Genomic DNA, 21,448 nt, shown 5'->3' with positions numbered 1-21,448 from the left:
AAATTGTAGATTTAAAGTCACTTTTAATAAAAACAGATGAAGCGTGTTATCAGTCTGCTGAACATCTATTTCAAGACTAAAGAGCATTCTTTGTGGGTTCTCTTTATGTGGAATCTGAGTTAGTATTTTCTTTTTTTTTATTAAGGTATTATATGTGTACATATCTTACCATTGCTGCCCCCCCCCACCACCACTCCCATACATGCCCTCACCCCCCAATGTTTTGCATCCATTGGTTATTCTTTTATGCATGCATATAAGTCCTTCGGTTGACCTCTTATTTCCTGAGTTAGTATTTTCTAAGTACTGGATAAGTGATTTAAAAGGAGATCCTCTATTTACTTATATCTATTCTTTTTTACATTTACTGGGCCTCAAAGGATAAGTAAACAAATGGCTGTATATTACTCCTGGCATTTTCTCTAGAAGGATTCTATAGGAGTGTCACTGTGATCACAATTTGAGTATAATTGGAGCCTTTGGATTAATGAAGCAACTAAAATGAATCTTTCAGTGACTCTTTCTTAGTAAGGCCAATATGACCAAAAAAGCCATTTTTTAAAGCAAATGTTATCCTGGAGTTAAGTAGATGAGAACCCTTCAGCCAGTCTTTAGCTGTGAAGGTTTTTGGTTTAATTACTTTTCTACCTATCTAGGTTGACAATTGGATTAGACCAGTGGTCGGCAAACACATTAGTCAACAGAGCCAAATATCAACAGTTCAACGATTGAAATTTCTTTTGAGAGCCACATTTTTTAAACTTAAATTTCTTCTAATGCCACTTCTTCAAAATAGACTCAACCAGGCCATGGTATTTTGTGGAAGAGCCACACTCAAGGGGCCAAAGAGCCACATGTGGCTTGCGAGCCGCAGTTTGCCGACTACGGGATTAGACCAATAGATATAAGTTCAAACAAAATCAAATCAAACAGGAAAAACTACCCAAATTGCAAAGATTTGTACCTCATGGTATTTTGCATCATTAATTTGGGCTTTCTTCAAAGTGTCTTCAAGATGCACAGGGCCATTGCTAAATCCAAAGTCATAGAACACATGCAGGTAACCATTGCGCATTTCCAGGCTGAAAAACATGCTCTGCAGAGAGAAGGATGTATAAGATGTGAGCATCTGCTCTTACAAAGGCGCAGATTTAGCTGAATTTGAGAAATATAACACTGTATTCTTTATTACTGAAATTGTTTGAAGAGTAAGGATGTCTCATGAAGTTCTTAAAAATTACAAGTACATCCACATCGTCAGTCATGTTTTATATTAGCATTCCAAAACGTTAATATTTATATACAATTTTAAACAACTATCTTTTGTTGTTTTTTAATTTACCATATGAATTAATGAAATTTTATGTTCAGCTTATTGACCTTTAAAATTTTTAAAAAACAGCATATTATAGGCCATGTATATTCACTGCCTTTTCTGCAGGCAAATTTGAAAACTATAAGAAGCCAATACATGTGATTGCATTTCATTTTAGAGGAACATTGGTGATATTGAAAATTAATTCCAAGGTATGTAAAAAAAACAAACCTTAAATAATTATCAACAAATATGGATATTAAAAAAGAAGTCAATTTTTTTATTATTTTGAATCACTGGATTTATGGTTTTTAAAAAAATGTGTTTGGAAATTTTTCTATTGTTAAGTGACCTTGTTGAACACAATGAATGTGTACTTCCTATAACAACTCTCATATTTGCACTATTAAAATACTTCTGGAAAGAAATTTCAAATCTGTTTTAAAATCTTTCAGATGAAGATTTCCAATGATCTTAAACCACTTTGTTAAAGTGTACAAAACGACATTATCTGATCAGCTTGTAAGACTGACATCAAGAAAGCTGGAAATGTACCAGACACATTTCAAAGACAACCTTTACCAACTGGTGAATGAGATTACAAAATGGTATCATGATATAGTAAACAAAGCCAATGATACACTTCTTACAGTTTTATTTTTATGAGGTATCTTGTCCAATAAAACTTAATATTGAAATAAACTGGGCTTAGGACAAGACTTTTGAATCATTCTATCACAAAAAGTTTAGTGAGACTTTCAACAATACTTAAGCATATTTAATTACATTGTTTTAACACTGATATTAACAATAATTTTTGTATCATTAACAAATAAAACTAATTTTATCTTTATTTTAAAATAACATTTATTTTTATTCAATACTATCTTTATATAAATTGTCTTTTATTCCCAGTTTTAAGTATTATATCCATATATGGCATATGCAAATCGATAATAAAGAAATGTTTATATGTATACTAGAGGCCTGGTGCATGAAAATTCATGCATGGGAGGGGCGATCCCTCAGCCTTGCATGCCCCCTCTCACAGTCTGGGAGTCCTCAGGGGCGGAAGGTAACCTGGTGATCAGGGGAAGGCGATGCCCCCATCACACCTCTGTGCTGTCACTGCCGGCAGTGCAAGCCTTGGCTGGCCCAGGTTACCTGAGCCTCAGGCAGCCCTGGATGGCTGGGCAGCCGCCATCTGAGGCTTACCTGCACCTGGGGCTAGCCCTGGGTGGCTGGGAGGGTGAGGGCAGGACCGGCCACACCATTTGCCTGCTGCCCCTCCTCCCTCGACAGGGCTGAAAGGACTGGGAGACTCCGGCAGGGCTGAGGGGACTGGGCGCCGCCAACCTGTGGCTATGGGCGCCACCACCTTTGTGATGGTATGATGGTCAATTTGCATATTCCCCTCTTTATTAGATAGGATATACACATACATATATAGTAGACATGCAAACTTTTTTTTTTTTTTTTTTTTACTGATTTGGGTATATGATTTTAAAAGTCAGTGTTAAATTTCCATAGATACACAGTTTTCCTAATTCTTGGCACTGATTTTCTTCAAAATTCCTTCAGTATATTAAAGAGGATATATTTAATATACATCCAAAAGTGTAGTGCAGAGAAACGCGTTTTAGGACTGCTTTACCTTATTACTGACATCACTTCACTGAAGGAAATAATCCAGGTTTGATTTCTAAACTAAAACCAGTTTGATGGCATGACACAACCTTGGAAGGTTCCTAGAAATATGCATAGCAGAAAGTAAAGGAAATAAAGAAAATGTAGGACTTTTATTTTTACTCACTCCATTGACCATCAGGAGCACAAGTCCATTGTCAGCTGGTGTTCGAACTTCTATGTCAAAACGAGTCACCTGACCAAATTTCCCTCTCCTGGTGATATCCCTCACCACAGCATAACTAGAGCCATCAAAGAAATAGCTGGCAGCCCGACTCTGAGTAAAGGCCAGTTTATCTCTGAAATAAAACGCAAGGATCATATAAACATTACAATGATATGCTTCTCAAGTGAGGCCCTTTTAACCCATCTCATGACATCTTCCTTGGACCTTCCAGCACTCAAATGAAGTTGTGATGTCTGCATGGGTGACGTACAGAGGCATTTGTTGGTAAGTTAAATGAATTGTTTTTGATGGATTTATTCTCTAACCTTTGTGCTAAGACAACAGAAGTCTCTAGTGAAATCTCAGTCTCTGGAATCTGAAATCAAAGCTGCAAACAGGTTGTTTATCACTTTTTATAATTGTGCATATTCATCTATGGCAGAGAAAACCTAAAACGTGTTTTGCAGGCATGATTATTATCAGTTTCCAAACTGGTTTCCCCCAAGAAAAGACTGGGAACCTGAATATTGACCCATATGTGTCTCCCTGCTGCTCTTTTATGGCTAGCAAAGTCTTCACACTCTTAACACTTTCTTACCTGGCACAGGGCACTGATTTGGAGGTATCCATATTGTATATGTGCTTAAAGTTGTACAAGCTGATCACATCATTATTCAAAGTGGCCAATTCCAGGCAGCCAAGGAAGCCAGGCAGGTTTAAGCTGGCAGGAAGCTGTGCAACAGACAAAGCAAAGTCAGTTGTCCCAGGATCACATTTCACCTGGGCCACACAGGACAGGCAATGAAACAAACAGTAAGTCCAGGAGATCTGTCCATTGGTATAGATATCTTTCCAGCCCTGAGTTTGCGTCTACTCCATGCTAGATCATTTAGATCCATCATGATTTTTCTGTTGTACATAGCAGAGAGGGTGGGATTTATTGAGCATATATTATGTGCCAGTTACCCACTGGACAGTGAATTCATGACCCAAGTCAATCCTTACACCAGTTCTGTGAAGTAATTATTTCTGTTCTCATATAAAGAGGAAGTAATTCTGAGGCTCAATATTGTGCCTATAACTAGTAAATAACAGTTCTGGAATCAAATCCTAGCTCAACTATCTTCTTGGTCCTTTCCTTTATTTGCCTTTCATTGGGTCTCACATGTCCACCTAGATCTCACTCCCCCTTTATATTTTATTTTATGCTTATATTAGTTGAGATAACTAAATTTTTGAAACTATCATCTGTGAACCTGAAGGCTAGATACAAATTCAGAAAGTACAGATACTTCTGCAGTAGGAGGGGATACTATTATTTACTTATTCATGTGTCAGAATGAAATGAATTGATAGTCCAGTGTTAGCTAAAGCTTGAATGCATCTGACACTATGAAAATGTGGGTATCAGAGACCATATTTATAGATCCTGGTTCAGAAATCTACTACCCACTAAGCTAAGCTCTTTCTTAAAATATCGAGATTTCTATCCCATGCCCAAATCATTGTAGGTCTTATAGACTTTTGAAAACAATCACTGCAGATTTGCAATAAGCCAAAATATAGCTGGAGAGCTTACCTTGAAGTCTGAAGGCACACCACCAACATAAAACACAGTGTCCTCAGGGTCCAGATCCAACAAGGAGTCATCTCCTGCAAACTCCCCCTTTTTAATAAACTTCTCCTCTGCAGTGCTACTGAGACTTGGGACTGTTAAAAACACCTTTCCGTGTTTTCCTATCCTGTTGAGATAAATAATTTTTACTCTTTATTAGCCTGATAATTTATAGAAAATACATATATATTTTTTAAAATATATTTTATTGCTTTCTTACATAGAGGAAAGGGAGAGGATAGATAGTTAGAAACATCGATGAGAGAGAAACATCGATCAGCTGCCTCCTGCACACCTCCCACTGGGGATGTGCCTGCAACCCAGGTACATGCCCTTGACCGGAATCGAACCCGGGACCCTTCAGTCCTCAGGCCAACGCTCTATCCACTGAACCAAATGGGTCAGGGCAGAAAATACATATTTTTAATGTCAAAATGTTAATGTTTCCTTGTCACAGAACTGGTGATCTGATTTTGTCACACTCATAAGCAGTTATATAATGTCAGCAATCAATGGGAAGGGGAAAAAAATAAAAAGACATTCTATCTCAGAATTAATTCATGGATAGACCAGATAAAAAAAATCTAATAATCAGATTGCTTTTTAAAAATGATGACTATTTTTCTAACCTCTTGTTTTTTAATAAGGTATTTGGAAAGGAGTATAGGAATAATGAATAAGGAGGAGGAAGAATAGAGGAAAGAAAATGCTACTTAACAACTTCCGCAGGAAGACTGTGAGTGATGTGTGTGTGTGCCTTATAAAATGTGCACACAGTCCTGTGTCATGCATTCACTTTACCTTTCAATCTTGACGATGCTGAAGTAAGCAGGCCATGAACTGACAGGCTTGGAGTCCAGAGGAATCTCTACATCCTTAGTTCCCAAATTATAGACATACACCAGGTTATCGTTTTTGATTGCAAGACCCATATACTCTTTTTTGGCCTGAAATGTCAATAAGTCACTTAGATAAAATACAAATGAGTGAATATCATCTTTTGTTTTAATTTCTTTAAAGGACAATAAGCAATTACAATATTTGGCTGTATCCAGGCATGCCTGTCCTGACTTATGACCAAAGTTCCTGATATATTGCGCAGCATCTCTTCCTCTCCATCCTCCCTGTGGCTGCATCAGTCTGCAGTTCCCTCCACTACCCACATCCCAGCCTTGTCCAAATGCACCTGGACAGGGAGGCAAGCAACTGCAGGTTTATGGACATTTGATGGCTGCCAGGAGTGTGCTAACCTTGTTTAGTTAAGCAGGGATATAATGCAACCTGCCAATACCAATTGCTATGCATCTTCAAACATAATAGGCCTCTGTATTCTGCAAGTCTTTGAGATGCTACATTCAGAGTCCTCAGAGATAGCAGTGTGAGGCTGATATAAAGCAAGCCCAGAGGTATCCCACACAAAAGGAATTACTTGCCTTTAAATCACTACTTTTGTCTTGGCACTAAAATGATCTATACTTTTCGAGTTATCAGAATGGGAATTTTGTTGTTGGGATAGGGTAGCTTTGTTGTAAGGCAAAGGAAAAGCACTAATTTTTCCTTTTAATAGTATTTTCTCTTTTTAAGGAGTACAAATTGGTAGTTACAAGCTAGTCACAAGGGTGTAAAGTCAAGCATAGGGAATACTAGTATAGTCGATAATATTGTGCTAACTATGTGTGGTGCCAGGTGGGTACTGACAATATTGGAGGAAACACTTTGTAAAGTATATGATTATCTAACCACTGTGCATACACCTGAAACTAATAAAAATAACATTAAATGTAAACTGTCATTGAAAAATAACAAAAAAAACTGCAACAAACGAAAAATATAAATAAAACCTCATGCTCTTACGTTTTTGCTTCCGAGATATAGGATAAACTGATCTGCAATCCCAGCCAGTTCTGGCTGCTTCACAGGAGGTTTCACGTACAGGCTCAGGGACGTGAAGGTCCTTAAGTCATCTATCCTGGCTTTAGGGTGCACTTCGACAGCAGACTGCCCATCAAACATCATGGAGACTTGGATCTGAAGTTACAAAATCATCCCATTAAAAGTACGCTGCAGAAATGGGCATGGTTCTAGTGGGTCTCCCTCATTCCTGATGGGGTCTCTGAGCTCTCCACTCCTCCATGCTTCGTTTGCTTATGTCCTCACCTCCTCGAACAAAGGATTTAAGGCATATTGTAATATAATAGTTTAAGTTTAAAACACGGTGATGAAGGAAGTCTAAGAGTGAGGATACACAGGAATTCCACAATGAACTACATACTTGATTGAGGTGAACTAAGCAGCTTGAAGGAATACTCAGTTATACAATTCACAAGACCTATAAGATTAACAACAAATTGCCTTAGCTGGTTTGGCTCAGTGGACAGAGCGTCGGCCTGTGGACTGAAGGGTCCTGGGTTTGATTCCGGTCAAGGGCACATGCCTGGGTTGCAGGCTTGATCCCCAGTAGGGGGCATGCAGGAGGCAGCCGATCAATGATTCTCTCTCATCATTGAAGTTCCTAACTCTCTCTCCCTCTCCCTTCCTCTCTGAAGTCAATAAAAACATATTTTTTAAAAAAGATTAACAACAATGAATTCATCAGGAGAAGTATAACTAACACTGGGTACTAGTACAGTTAAGAATTTCTCCCAGGGTCTTCAAAAAGGAGCATGGGGTGAGGCTGTAAGCAACACCCTTGACTGTATATGGACAGTTGGGAGGGGCCTAGACCCAGCTTTGAAGTCTGAAACAGGGTCTTGAAACCTGGCTCTGCTGCTTACTAGCCATGTAACTCAAACAATCACTTAACCTTCAGTTTCCTCATCTGTAAAATGAGCACAATAAGTTTGTTGTGAGAATGAAATAAGGCAATAACTATAAAATGCATTCCAGTGCCTGGCTCTATCATTACAATAATTCCAAGAATGAATTCATTAATATGTGTCTTATGATGATTCGCAGAAAGGCATCACAACAAAGCACAATTCAGTAAATGCATTTGTAAGAGGCCTACTATGATATGCTAAATGGATTTGAGGTGATTTTCAAGTATTCAGAAGAAGATATGTGTATATCCATGCCATTTATGCAAATATTTCTGAATAATTGCATGTATTTACATCAATTAATTAATATTGATTTGGTTAATACTGATGGTGAGTGAGCTCAAGATTCTATTAACAGGTGCCTACAGTACAGCTGCCCTATGTTGTCAGCTGATTAAACATCAATGTGTGTTAATAAACCATCAAACAGTGTGTGGGATTAACATAAAAATTGAGAGTCAGAGATCTACACAGAAAGATCTCTCTTTGAGGAGGCTTGTGGGTTCTGGAGTCATTGCCAAGACTCTTTAGAAAATTGTTTTAGGTTTTTAAGGCCCCCCAAATTCTACTCCATATGAATAAAACTACCAGAAAGCACTCAAAGAAAACTTAGCTTTGGAAATGCCATTTCTTGATGATAAACCTTTTTTGAAATGTTCTCCACGGTATCTAAAAAAGGTAATTTGTGGTGTGAAATCAATTACCATATATCATTTAAAAGGTGGGTATATTTAACAATCATTATCTCTCTCTACTACAAAATAATTGAATTCTAACTCTTTTTTTCTGTAAGTAATTTGGGCCAATAGTCTGTTCAGGCCAATTCTCAATTGAGAAAATAACATAATATAATTTGGTTGTAAAAAATGTGCTGGTCTATAAATCAATAAAGAACAAATTAAAAAGAATCTCAGAGGGAAGGTGGGGGAAGGTGGGTGGATGGGAAGAGATCAACCAAAGAACTCATATGCATACTAGAGGCCTGGTGCATGAAATTTGTGCATGGTAGGGTCCCTAAGCCTGGCTGGCAATCAGGGCTGATCTGCGGGGCGACTGGTGGGGCAATTGGGGGCCCCTGCTGGTACCCACCTTGGCTGGCCTGGTGCTGCCCGCTCACTGGCCTTGCATCCCCCCCCCCCTCCCCACCGCTGCTGGGTCAGGGCCTGTGGGCTGGGGGCAGCTCCTGCATTGAGCATCCACCCCCTGGTGGTCAGTGCACATCATAGTGACTGGTTGTCCCGCTGGTTGTTCCACAGTTCAGTTGATTTGCATATTAGGCTTTTATTATATAGGATATGAATAACCCATGGACACAGACAATGGGATGGTGAGGTCTGGGGCAGGGGTGGGGGGTTGGAGGGTGGGGGCAGGGGCAGGCTAGAAGAGGTCAGTGGGGGGATAAAGGGGACATATGTAATACTTTCAACAATAAAGATTTTTTTTAAAAAAGGCTAAGAACAAGCCCTGTTCCACCACACTGCAAATGTTAATTGTTGTGTCAGGCTATATTCCTACCAACACTAGTGCTGGTTATACCAGTTGCAGTGTTGCTTCTGTATAAGCATCTCAGAATAGGGCCTTTTTGGAGATTATTCAGTTTAGCTGGTATGCCATTCCTCAGTTAAGCCTGTGGAGGGGTTAGTAAAAGTTTTGTGTACAACACAATCCTCTGTGTTGTATCAGAAAATTCTCTGAAGGGATAGATGGGCAAGATTATTCCATATAGCAATTGCACTAAAATAAGTGTTAACATGAATAATAATAATTGTGTCTTTTATTGTGGTTGGCTTCACTTGATTTCTTTTGTTGTATAAACCATGTTGACTAGATTAAGTTTGTGGTCTTATGTCATGGCTATGCCTTAGAATCCCTGGGGAGCTTTAAGAAAATACAGGTGCTGAACCCATTCTCTCGAGAGCCTGATCTATTGCTCTGAGCTTGGGACCAGGAAAGGGTTTAGTTTTCAAAGCTCATCATGTGATTCTGATGAACAGAGGGAGCTGAGAACTGTGGACCTGGGAGCTGCTCTTCATGTTCTCATTGTCTCCCAGTGATCAACAATGATGAGTCCTTTCATGGCTTACCTTGCTGGCAACACTTCGGGTCTGAGCAATGAGCTCTCGGATCCTCTGGATGCTGGCAGAAACGTTGCTTGCAGGCCGCTTCTGCTCAACTGTACGAAGCTGATCCAGGAGCTGAGGGACAACCTCTGTCAGATTCCTTACTGCAGTTAATAAAAATTAATCACTTGTGTAAATATCTCATTATTGATTACACTTCAGGAATGAGGTGAAGAAACAAACATATGATTACTTCTGGTAGAACTATAAAATTATTTTTAATCCTGCAAAATTAATAGTTAAGCCCAAGGCATAATTAATTGCTCTTTTGTGACATTTACAGCATATATTGATTTATAAATGTATGCAGAACAAGCTGACTTATAAAGCACATGTCTGAAGGGAAGGATCCACAATAAATACGCAGATGTTCTTTTCACCACACACAGGGTGTTCGCATTTCTCACATTACTGATATAATAGCTTTCAGAATTTGGGGCAAAAGAAGGTAGAGAGGTTGCTTCCCAGGACGCTCATTCACAGGTCACACTGCTGCTGCAGCAGTCCCAGAAGAGGCAGAGGCTCATGGAGGAGACCAGGGAGCACTCAGAGAAGTGGTTGAGCGTTGACCCATGCACCAAGAGGTCGCTGGTTCAATTCCTGGTCAGGACTTGCCCCGGTTGTGGGCTCGGTTGTCGTTGGGGGCCATATAGGAGGCAGCCGATAGAAGTTTCTCTCTCTTTGATATTTCTATGTCTCTCTCCTTTCCTATCTCTCTAAAACTCAATAAAAACACTTAAAAAAAATATGAGACTGGAAAAAAAATTCTCAAATAATATGTAGTTTTAATATCTCTATGTAACTAAATAAATGAAGTAGGCATCTAAATATTTCCTTTTCATTGCTTTAAATTTGTGTTCAAGTTAGCCAACAAACTGTCTTCTTGGTGAGAAGCTTCAGTTATATTTGGCCATATTCAGTACTTGTTGGGGGATAAGGATAAAGTAATGCTCTTTAGTAAAATCAATGCTGTTTAGTAAATGTTTTTCCTAAAAGCAAGATCGTGAAGATTATTTACTCCAACATGTGATTGACCTTCTTCCTGAAAGAATCAGGCTTACATTGATAAAAACAAATGCTACCATATTTTACATGGAAAATAGTCATGACTCTTAACCAATCTATTTAGTGTTTCTGTGAAATATATAGATTTCATATGTACACACACATATGGATAGACGAACTAAGCCAACGTTTTTCTCCTTTTGTAAGCTAACTTCTACAGTATTCCAATCTGAAACCCAAAGGAAGAAAACTGCTTCTTAAAATATGTGCAGAGGTCAATGGCCAGTTCCTCAACTGGATGCAATTGAGACATTCCTAAGGGATACCTGCATCTCTGGCAGAGTCCACTGCAGTGTTGTAAGCGAAAGAGTCAAACTTTTGGAGGTTCTGTGACCAGTTGGTGAGGTGGTCGGCCATCGGGGCAGTGGCCTGCTGGACTCCCATCGTCGTCCTGTTTGCCTCCTCGGTGGCCAGCTTGGACTGACCCAGGCGCTGGTGAGCGTCACCTTCACACAGAGCACAAGGACACTCACTTTGCAGAGAAGCAGGGCACTTGTTGGGAACATTAACATCCATTTATTCGCTGGGTGACACAGACCTTATTAAATGCTGAGCTTTTAAGCCAAGCGAAGATGTTTAAACATATGTTAATTATGATGTAAGTTAGGTGCACAAGACTACTGTAAGCAGTATTACTAAGTGAGCTTGAAAGACTCTAAAGTCTCATTAAAATCATGTAGTGCACTGAAAACACTTTCTAATGAGAGGTCAATGAAAAAGTAATTAGTATTTGTTCGGGTTAGAGACTTGGTGAGAAAGCCACGGAAAATTCATAGGAGAGATAACTCATAACATGTTTGTGTCTTAGATTGATTGTAAATATCACTTTCTTCTATGTGGAACAATTTTTGCCATATAAATGATGCCCTAATACAGAAGTAAATTGGTAAGAAATGATATTTTTGAATAAGAAAAGCAAGTTTAAAGTACATAGTGAAATTCAACTTCATTAAAAATCTACATATTTAAAGTAATATGTTTACAACAAAATGCTCTTTTTCCTAGGTATAAGATTATAAAATATTTTTCTTCCCTTGTTCTTTCTTCTCATTTCTATTTTCTAATTTTTCTAAAATGCTCATGTATTATTTCTGTAACAAAAACAATTAAAAATCACTCAGGACAGGTTGTAGCTTCAGTTTTTTAAAAGTGGAGAAATGTTTAATTCAACTGTATATGCTCTGAACTCTGGTAGAAGCAGCGTTGAATCCTGGGTTTGCTTCTTTTGGAACTGTGCCTTTTGGAGCAAGTTCCGTAAGCTTGACAAGCCTCGGGGTTCACAGCAGCCTAAAGGTTAGTTAGGGTGATACTTTCCCACATGAGATAATGTGGGTGAAACAGCCTAGAGCCCTGGTCGGCAAACTGCAGCTTGCGAGCCACATGCGGCTCTTTGGCCCCTTGAGTGTGGCTCTTCCACAAAATACCACGTGCGGGCACGCACGTACAGTGCGATTGAAACTTCGTGGCCCATGCGCAGAAGTCGGTTTTCGGCTCTCAAAAGAAATTTCAATATTTGGCTCTGTTGACTAATGAGTTTGCCGTCCACTGGCCTAGAGCCTAGCATGTGAGAGCCCTGATGGCACTGACCACAGGGACTGCCCGTGGATGACACCCTCCGGCAGGGCTGGGGTGAGCTAGCGCACTGTAGCTGGATTTGTTCGTGTAGTAAAGCATCCACACTGTGTGGTCCTGTTTTAGCTCTCACTGCTGGGAAGGCACATCTGCTTCCAATCATGTCTTTCTAAAACACCACTGTAGTCTCAGATTAGGCAAGATGAGGGCCCTTGTTTCTCTCTTTCGCTCACTGGCCTCCCTGCTTCACTATAAAAATGATGTGGCGTGTAACAGAGGGCAGCTGTTTACAGTTGGGGCCAGAGAAACCCAATAACCATATTTGGATGTTCATAACAAAGTAGGTTACTGAACAGTGCATAAAAGCAGTATGATTAGATGAACACACAAACACACACACACACACACACACACACACACACACACTTGGAGGAAAATGCTCTCAAATTTAATGGTCACCCTTAGGTGGTGCAGTTTTCCAGAATTTTCTTTTTTTGTGTGTGTGTGTAATGGACATAGTTTCTTTTGTCATCAGAAAACAGTATCTCTCTATATAAAAGGCTAATATGCAAAGTGTCCCTTTGGGAGTTCAACTGGGAGACCGGAAGTTTGATCACTGGCTATGACGTGCGCTGACCACCAGGGGGCGATGTGGAATGAAAGAAGGCCCCAGCCAGCAGCTGGAAGGCCCCGATCTGTTCTGATGATCTGCCCTGATCGCTGGCCAGGCCCAGGGACCCTACCTGTGCATGAATTTCATGCACCGGGCCTCTAGTTTATTTATAAAAAGGTTGATAAGCAAGGAATCACCTCCTTCTTCCTCAAAGTTTTATCTAATACCAGTGAACAAACAGATGAGGCTTAAGTTCTGTCTGATACTTACCTCTTTCTGTGGCTTGTAGTTGCTTAATGGCATCATTTAACCTGCTTTTAAGGGCACTCTTTCTTGCTACGGCTCCCCCCACACGCCTGCTGGTGTCAGCCACAGCCTCATCATTGCCTGTAGAGAAGAAGCCGAAGAAAGTAACAGTGGGGCCAAAATGCCAGGAGAAAAAACTCCATTTCAACAAGAGAAATTCTGATTATACCATGGAGTCATCTGCAGCATTGTGAATATGACATGAGCATAGAAGACCAACTCTGGAAAGTGGCATTTTGATTAAGAGGTACAGGTTTGCCGAAAACTTGTAAGCTGCTTGAGAGTGATTTATGGTGATGGTTGGTTATGTAAGAGTAATTCTTTTTTTTCTGAATTGTTTTAATAAAATTTTAATTGATACACAACACGCATCTTGAAAAGGGCACACATTATAAATGCACATCTTGATGAATTTTCTTAGACCAAACATAAAATATAACCAGAGTCCAGGTCAAGAAAATAGAATATTATTTTAGCACCCTTACAATTTCCTGGGAATTCTGCGGTTACCCAAAGATGACCACTATTCTGATTTTCTCTCTGTCTGTTAGTTGTATCTGTTTCTAAATTTTATTAAAAGGAAAATAATACAGTACTATATTTTAAAAATATTTTTTGTATTTCTGTTTTATTTCTGTAGAGTTGTAAGTCTTAATAAATGCAGTTTGTCTTCCATCTTTGTTTTTATTCTTCAAAATTGTGCTGGCTATTCTTGTCTCCCTACCCCATTTCCATATAAATTCTAGAATTATTCTGCATACAGTGCCGGTATTGAATCTATTGGTAAATCTTGCAGAATTAACATTTTTACAAATTTGAAACTTCCTCTTAATTTACACACTTTCAATTATTCTTCTTTAGATCTAAATTCTCATTTGATCTCCATTTAGAAATTCTTTAATTTCTTTTAGGAGCATATTTTAGTTTTACATGTAGAGATCTTAGCATTTTTCATCAGATTTATTGCTTGGTATTGTATTGCAAATGGTGTTATTTTTAAAAGTTAATTTCTCATTGGTATACACAGAACTAAACTGGATTTTATTCATTGAATTGGTAATGTGGGGCTTCCTTGTCTTGCTTTCAGTGTTGGTGGGGAAGCTTTCAACATTTCAGTTTTAAGTTGCTGAATGTTATTTTATTATTCTTTATTGAATTATGGAAGCTTAAGTCTATGCCGAGTTTGCTATGAGTTTTTACAAAAATATAAATGGGTATTGAATTTTGTTAAATAATTTTCCTGCATGTAGTGAGATGATCTTAGAAATCTCCTTCTACATTCTGTAAGTGTGGTAAGTTACTATTGATGTTTTAAATGTTAAACTACCCTTGAAATCGGGGAAAAAACTTAACTTGGTCTTGTTATGAGAGAATTTGGCTTATAAATTTTCCTTTTTGATAAGGTCCTTGTCAGATTTTGGTATTTTGTTTGCTTCATAGAGGAAGTTAGAGAGTATTTCCACTTCTTCTATATTCTAGAAGAATTTATATGTGAGTGGTGTCATTTTTTTTCTTTAAAAGTTTGGAAGAACCCATTGATTCCTTGAGATTTTTTGTGGGGAGGGTTTAATTACTGATTAAATTTATTATACAGTCTGTCAGATTTTCTATTTGTTCTTGTTTCAGTTTTAATAGTCTTTTTCTTACAAAACTATTATTGAAAGTGTGCTTGTAGCATAGTCCTAAACTGTGTTATCTGGGACCAATTCCAAAAAAGTCAGGATATAATAACTTGTCATCTGAACTGAAGAATCAACTTCCCCAAAATGTGTTCATGCTTGGCTTACTTTACAAACCATCAAGGAAATCATGCTTCTTGATAAACAGAAAAATACCGTTTTCACTTCCCATTATACACTTCTCTTTATTTCTAATGGGCTTGTAAATATATACTCTCCCATGGTGTACTTAGTCCTTTTTATTGCATAGTCTGGTATGCTTGGTTATTGTTCAGTTATCTTTTCCCCACATGTGTATAATGGGTATACAATGGGTGGTGCTTCGTTGACTCTGTCACCAAGTACAATGCAACCAAAGTACAAGCATTTCTTTCTTATTTCCTCTGGGTAGTGTTCGAGAATTTCCCAGAATTCAAGGAGGAACTTAAACATTTTGGAGTTGTATTCAACTCTCTCCCTCTCTTTTAACTTCACTTTTTGAATATTGTGGTATAAAAAATCTTTTTATCTCTTTCTTTTGGGTCCTTTGACTGAAAAAAACACTAGCTGATATACTGAGAAATAATATATTTAGTTCTGTATTTGGAACTCGATAAAAATAGGAGGAAGAAAATCTATTTTGGGCTGGATGTTTATAAGAAGAAATGTTTCATGAAGAGTATGTCCTATTTGGAACTTATTGTGTTACATAAACATTTTTTATTTTACAAATGAATTCAATAGAAGATTTCTTTAAATAGCTGCTTCCTGAGTTTATTAACTATTTGACAATGAAGAAAAGGAAGAAAATGATTGATCATTGAAAGTCATTTGGATATAAATTAACAGCAATCTGAAATTACAATGTAACTCAGTAGATGAATATGGTTCAACTTGGAAATTTAAATGTATATCACAAACATGTGTATTGTTTAAAGGGAGTCAAGTTCTTAACCACACAGTCCTAACTTTCCTTCAGTGTCCCTTTTACAAATAAACAAATGAAGGGATTTAACTAGCAAGATCATGAAATAGGTAACAAAATCTACAATATATCCAAAGAGACCAATGCAGAGAGACTTATCTGTATATAAAACATGGAATTTTGAAGAGATAGCATTCCTAAAATAAAAAAACTGCTTTCACGAGGTTCAATAACTCAATAATGACAGGATTGAGACAATACTTTGAAAATTAGTGAGGAAAATAAAATATTTAAGTCATTGAATCATGAAGATCTGCATATTCTGGTCTTCACATCACATGAAACAAAATCAATACATAGATATGGCAACATTTACTTAAAATATTTTAATATTCATCAAATTCTTTAGTTACTAATGTAACTCTTTTCTAAAGAGTATGGTCAAGACTGGCATAAAATAATAGTTGTTTTGTGGTAATTAAATAGTTAACTATTCTGCATATGAAAAACAAATGCACTTATTTTCCAAGTACTTCTTTGTTAAAAAAAAGCACAGTAGTACTCGAGATTAATTGCTTTGATAAAATTACATGAAGTGTTCAGTTTCAAGCTTAGCCTTTTGTTTTTAGGTGGTAACTAGAAGTTAGCTAGATAATGGATTTCCAATCTCATTAGTCAATGCTCGACTATCCTTAGAAATGAGTTCATTACGTCTGTGATGAATAATGTTCAGCGAAATTCTTATTCAGTTCAATTGTTTTTAAGATTCAGAATTGATTAAAACGATTCACTTTAATTTTTTCCTCCCTCTACCACTCTTGGGAGGTATCGCTTCAGCAGATGCAAATGCCAGCCTTTGAAAATGCTTCTTTCCCTACGGCCATTAGGCTTGTCCTAAATACAGTAACTTTAAAAAACACTAACTGCAAGAAAGCAGAAATAACCAAACGGCTTTGTGGTACCCTAGCTTCCTGACCCTCACAGTGATGACCTAAATGGGTCATCATGGGTAAAATTTTAAGGAAACTTCTGAATTGTCCAAGAAAGAATAAATGATGTGCAGTATAGTTTTAGTGTTAAGTGTGTTTTATGGCATAATCTCTATAAAAATTGGTATTTATGATAAGTTTGTATTAATTAGTCCATTTGATTAGCAAGAATTCCCACCACATGTTTTACTATATAAAAGGTGTGTGTGTGTGTGTGTGTGTGTGTGTGTGTGTGTGTGTGTGTGTCTGTTTTGCTTTTTTGTTAATCCTCACCCAAGGATATTTTTCCCATTGATTTTTTACAGAGAGTGGAAGGGAGGTGGGAAGGAGAGAGAGGGAAGAGAGAGAGAGAGAGAGAAAGAGAGAGAGAGAGAGAGAGAGAGAGAGAGAGAGTGAGAGAGAGAAACTCTGATGTGAAAGACACATCTACCAGTTGTCTCCCACATGCTCCCTGGCTGGGGCCAGCAATGGAACCTGAGACTCTGGTAGTCTTTAGTGCAAAGGCCGATGCTCTAACCACTGAACCACGGCAGCTAGGGCAAAAGGTGTGTGTGTGTGTGTTTTAACCCACAATTGATTTCAAAATATCTAATCTTTGCTTTGTTACACCTTGACTCTGAGCAGGAACTATTAATGTATTATTCAGTTGAAATATCACTTATCCATTAATCCTAGAATTTTAAAATCTGTCTACCTGCAGAAATATTATATGAAAGGAGGGAAGCAGCTACTAGTATAAACCTGAAGGAGGTGGGAAAGTGAAGATACTTACTGGGATCTGCCCTTGTTTGCAGTTGTCTGGCTTGATTGAGGAGGTTCTCGCTTTCATCTTTGTGGTAAATGATTTGAGTGTCAATCCCACTCACAGCCTACAAAGGAATTGAGTGGAGAAAGTAAGAATGATGGTAGAAGAGCTATTTGTGATTTAAATGATGCAGTTTATCTGCTAAACACCAAGCAAAATTCATGCAACCTCATTTTCATAGGTCATCTTTCAAGGTCAATGGTGAACATGAGACAACAATGTCCTCGCATTTTCAAGATAAATGATTTTTGAGGAAAATTCAGCAAACTAAGAATAGCGCCTGGCCAAGGCCCCATCAAAGTGTTTGCCGTGTAGAAACCATCAACAAATAATTTTTGAGTTGGAAAAAAATCAAAAGATGAAAGAGATTAAAAAGTAAAAATTAACAGGTATAAAAATAGTCATGGAGATGTAAAAAAGCAAAGGGAATATGGTTAATAACATTGTAATAACCATGTATTGGCCAGGTGGGTACTAGATTTATAGGGTTGATCACTTCACAGGGTACATATATATAAGTGTCTAATCACTATGTTGTACACCAAAACTAATATAATATTGTATGTCACCTGCAATTGAGAAATAAATTGGGGGAAAAAAGAAAAAATATGAATGTCTGCATAAAGCATATTCTCTCTCACCAGGAACTAATCTTAAATATGTTTTATTCAGGAACTGTGGCCTCAAGCAACTGTCCAAAAAACTGGCATTTGCTGTCTGGACTAGGGCACATCTTGAAGAAAGTGTACTATTGAAACATTCATAACATAAATAAAATGGTCTTTTCTTGGTTCTGCTCTTTCTGCCATTTGTATTACATTTTGGAAGATCAAGAGATGACATTAGAAAACAGAAAAGTCATATCTGGGAAAAGGCAACATATAAATGAATTTTAAAATAAGAGAATACTCACATCGTAAATTTGGTCAGTGATGTTCAAAGCCAATTCTGCCGTATCGTTGGCTTCACTAAGGTAATTGGCAATGTTTTCATAGACATTGGAAGCGTCCAAAGCCTTCTGAACCAGCCCATTTGTGTCTGAACTGTGTAAATTCCTGTTAATGAACAAACTTGTCATTATTTTTCCATCTCACCTCTTTGGGAAACAGGGCCATGTGTAGGGCTTGATTGGAATGCTTCCAGGACCACAGGCACTTCCTGTTATTCAAAGTCACCTGGCTTGACAAGGTTTTCCTAAGCTCATTTCCTAGAGGCTCATCTCCTTTGCATTCCTCTGCCTTCAGTGACCACAAAACCATCCTATTGTGGCTCCATGGCAGCTGTCTGCCTGGCAGCAGCCACAGGAAAAGGAAATGATGAGTTAAAAACAGCCCTCTACACCTCTTCAAGCAAGAGTTTATGCTTGGCGGTCAGGCAGAGGAATGAACCCAGTCATCCTCATCTACTCCTGACTCAGGTCAACATCGCTATTCCATTTCCATAAAAGAAACCAAGGCTCTCAGAGAGGTGCACAGCCTCAGCATGGTGTCAGGCATTAGCTGGGTTCACTATTCATTCAACCTTACTTTCCTTTTTTCTTGCATGGCCCTATTTCCCTTACATAACAGACCATATTTTTCCTTAAGAAGGGGAATAATATTCATGGAGTATCTATGGATAGTTACGGGATAGCCCTGTTATATATATTATGTTTTTAATACTTAGCACATCCATGACCTAGATATTGTTACTCCCTTTTCATAGAAGCAAGTGAGGCTCTGAAGAGGGTTTGTCTCACTCTTGAGGCCTGGCTGCCTCCCTTAAGCACACATCTCTTTTCATATCCCCCCAACCCCGCCCTGTATACCATGTTCTCTGCCTTTGCCCCTTTCTGGCCTCTGTAAGGTTCATCTAACATTTATTGAGTACCCAGCATGCACTGAACAATCACATAGGTGCTGATAACAGCATATGCCTCAGAGGATTGATATGAGGTCCACAGGGACAAAATATGTGAAATGATTGGCACCATGCCTGGTGCTCAGTAAACATTAGGATTTATTTTTATACCTAAGGTATTTCCTGAATTGGAATTCCAAACTAGTCAATAATTCATTTTATTGACACATACTTCTTCCTCTAGAACATAAATGCCACCCCCTTTCTGCAGCTTATGCTCAGTCATTTGTCTCAATTTTAAATCCACCAGTTCCACCTTTTTCTCTCAGTTCCAAACACTGGTGAGTAGTACCCCTTAATTCATCAGTAACTTCCAGAAGATTCTCTGTGACCCAGTATATGAGATTGCAGATCTCATGTGGCTCATCTCTTCAAATGCCCTGACCTGTTGAGCTCAGTCAATTGTTTCTCAGCCTTCTGCATTCCGTGTCAGGTCTTGCATGCTCTCCAAGCTCAGAGTGACTTCCTCTGCATTTCTTTGGCTACTTCCTTCTCTTTTGTTCCAGTCATTTCCCTGGCTCCTCCACACCAGGGCTGACTCAGTAGGGAGGACAATGATAACATTTGTTTTTATATTAAGGCAGTCATGACATATAATTTTTAACCTTTTATGGAGGAAGGGGCCCACAAAGGCAAAAGAACCCAGGGCCCATGCAAGTCGCGATGCAGCCCTACTTTGCAGAGGTAATTCTGATCTTGCCATTTCTTCCTCCCCAGAGCCCCTTGTTCTTAGAAATCGCTCAGAAAGTAAAACCTGAGGAAGTTTTCTTTTTTTAAAGGATAAAAGGAATATAATTTTATAAATATTTATTAATATTTTAAAATGTTGCTGGCTAGAGTGGTAAGATGTACCCGAGAGCTTGAAACAAAGCCTTTGTTACTTGTTTTCATTACAAGGCACAAAACAAGTGCTACATCAATATAGAAAATAAAATGTGTTTTTGCAATGGGAGCTTCTTGATGAATTATGTTTATCTCTTTTTTGAGGCACAACATGCAAATCATTGGGTATCCAGATAGATGTTGAGGTATATTCACATTTTGAAGGAAATGTGTCTTTAAATTTGGAAGGTTCCCTGCATATATTTAATCAGAAATATCCTGAACACAAAAGGGCTTCAGGGTGATTGATGTTCCCCATCATGTTTCATGCAAAGCATGTGATAACTTAGAATCTCGCTGGGACACTGCTTGCCGCAGAGCAGCATTTAGGGAAGGTGTGTGCTGGGATCCCAGGCAGGAGGATGGCCATTACAATGAGCAAAGAATTTGAAGAGTGCACAGGGATGGGTCTCAAAATAACATTCTACCAAGGCAGCACATTATCCAAAGCAGTCTTTTAGCCAAGTTCCATTTTATTGGCTTTATCAAAAGCATATTTCCTGGGAGCATGACACAGAGCTGGATATAACACACCAAGGCTTGACAAGACCTGTCTCCCTCCCCTTGCACACACACCCACTTTCTCCCCCATTTCTCTCTCTCAATTCTCAGTACATTTGTAAGGATATTAGAAATTTTTAGCAATCAGAAATAAAAGGATGATTTAAGTTTTGAACATAAGTTACTATTGGTTCTTATGTTGTTCATAACCTTGACTGATTCTTATTTCTAATGGCCGAATTTGCAGTCCTTTCTCTGTAATTATCTCATTATTTACCTATTATTTCAAGGCCATGAATTCAATTCCAATCTTTCAGTACATTTCAATGAACATGAATTGAGTCCCCAAAGGGTGCATGACTCTCTTCTAAATGCTACGAGAAAAAAATGTCCATTGACTTTTCTCTTAACAGGTGTTGAAATCAAATAGATCCTGTTGGGCAGTGTAGAGTATTGAGAGTATTTACCAGAAGTCAGTTGTTTTACCAACTTCCAACCAGCTTTACTGAAGA

General features: G+C 38.3%; 1 protein-coding gene across 2 annotated transcripts in view; it reads right to left on the bottom strand.

Moving 5' to 3' along the window:
- Positions 1–21,448, bottom strand: part of LAMA4 (laminin subunit alpha 4) — a 147,768-nt gene that overhangs the window by 31,326 nt on the left and 94,994 nt on the right. For both annotated transcript variants that reach the window (XM_080665457.1, XM_080665456.1), the window contains 11 exons: positions 18,568–18,709; positions 17,622–17,718; positions 13,242–13,358; positions 11,053–11,232; positions 9,686–9,825; positions 6,637–6,810; positions 5,584–5,729; positions 4,747–4,909; positions 3,766–3,899; positions 3,129–3,300; positions 965–1,096 (listed from right to left, as the gene is read on the bottom strand). In XM_080665457.1, coding sequence (XP_080521583.1) covers positions 965–1,096; positions 3,129–3,300; positions 3,766–3,899; positions 4,747–4,909; positions 5,584–5,729; positions 6,637–6,810; positions 9,686–9,825; positions 11,053–11,232; positions 13,242–13,358; positions 17,622–17,718; positions 18,568–18,709 — 1,597 coding nt within the window. The remainder of the gene's footprint in view (positions 1–964; positions 1,097–3,128; positions 3,301–3,765; positions 3,900–4,746; positions 4,910–5,583; positions 5,730–6,636; positions 6,811–9,685; positions 9,826–11,052; positions 11,233–13,241; positions 13,359–17,621; positions 17,719–18,567; positions 18,710–21,448) is intronic.

The sequence above is a fragment of the Plecotus auritus genome, assembly GCF_963455305.1.
Source record: "Plecotus auritus genome assembly, chromosome: 4".
Classification (NCBI taxonomy): domain Eukaryota; kingdom Metazoa; phylum Chordata; class Mammalia; order Chiroptera; family Vespertilionidae; genus Plecotus; species Plecotus auritus.
This window is presented reverse-complemented; position numbering and strand designations above follow the sequence as displayed.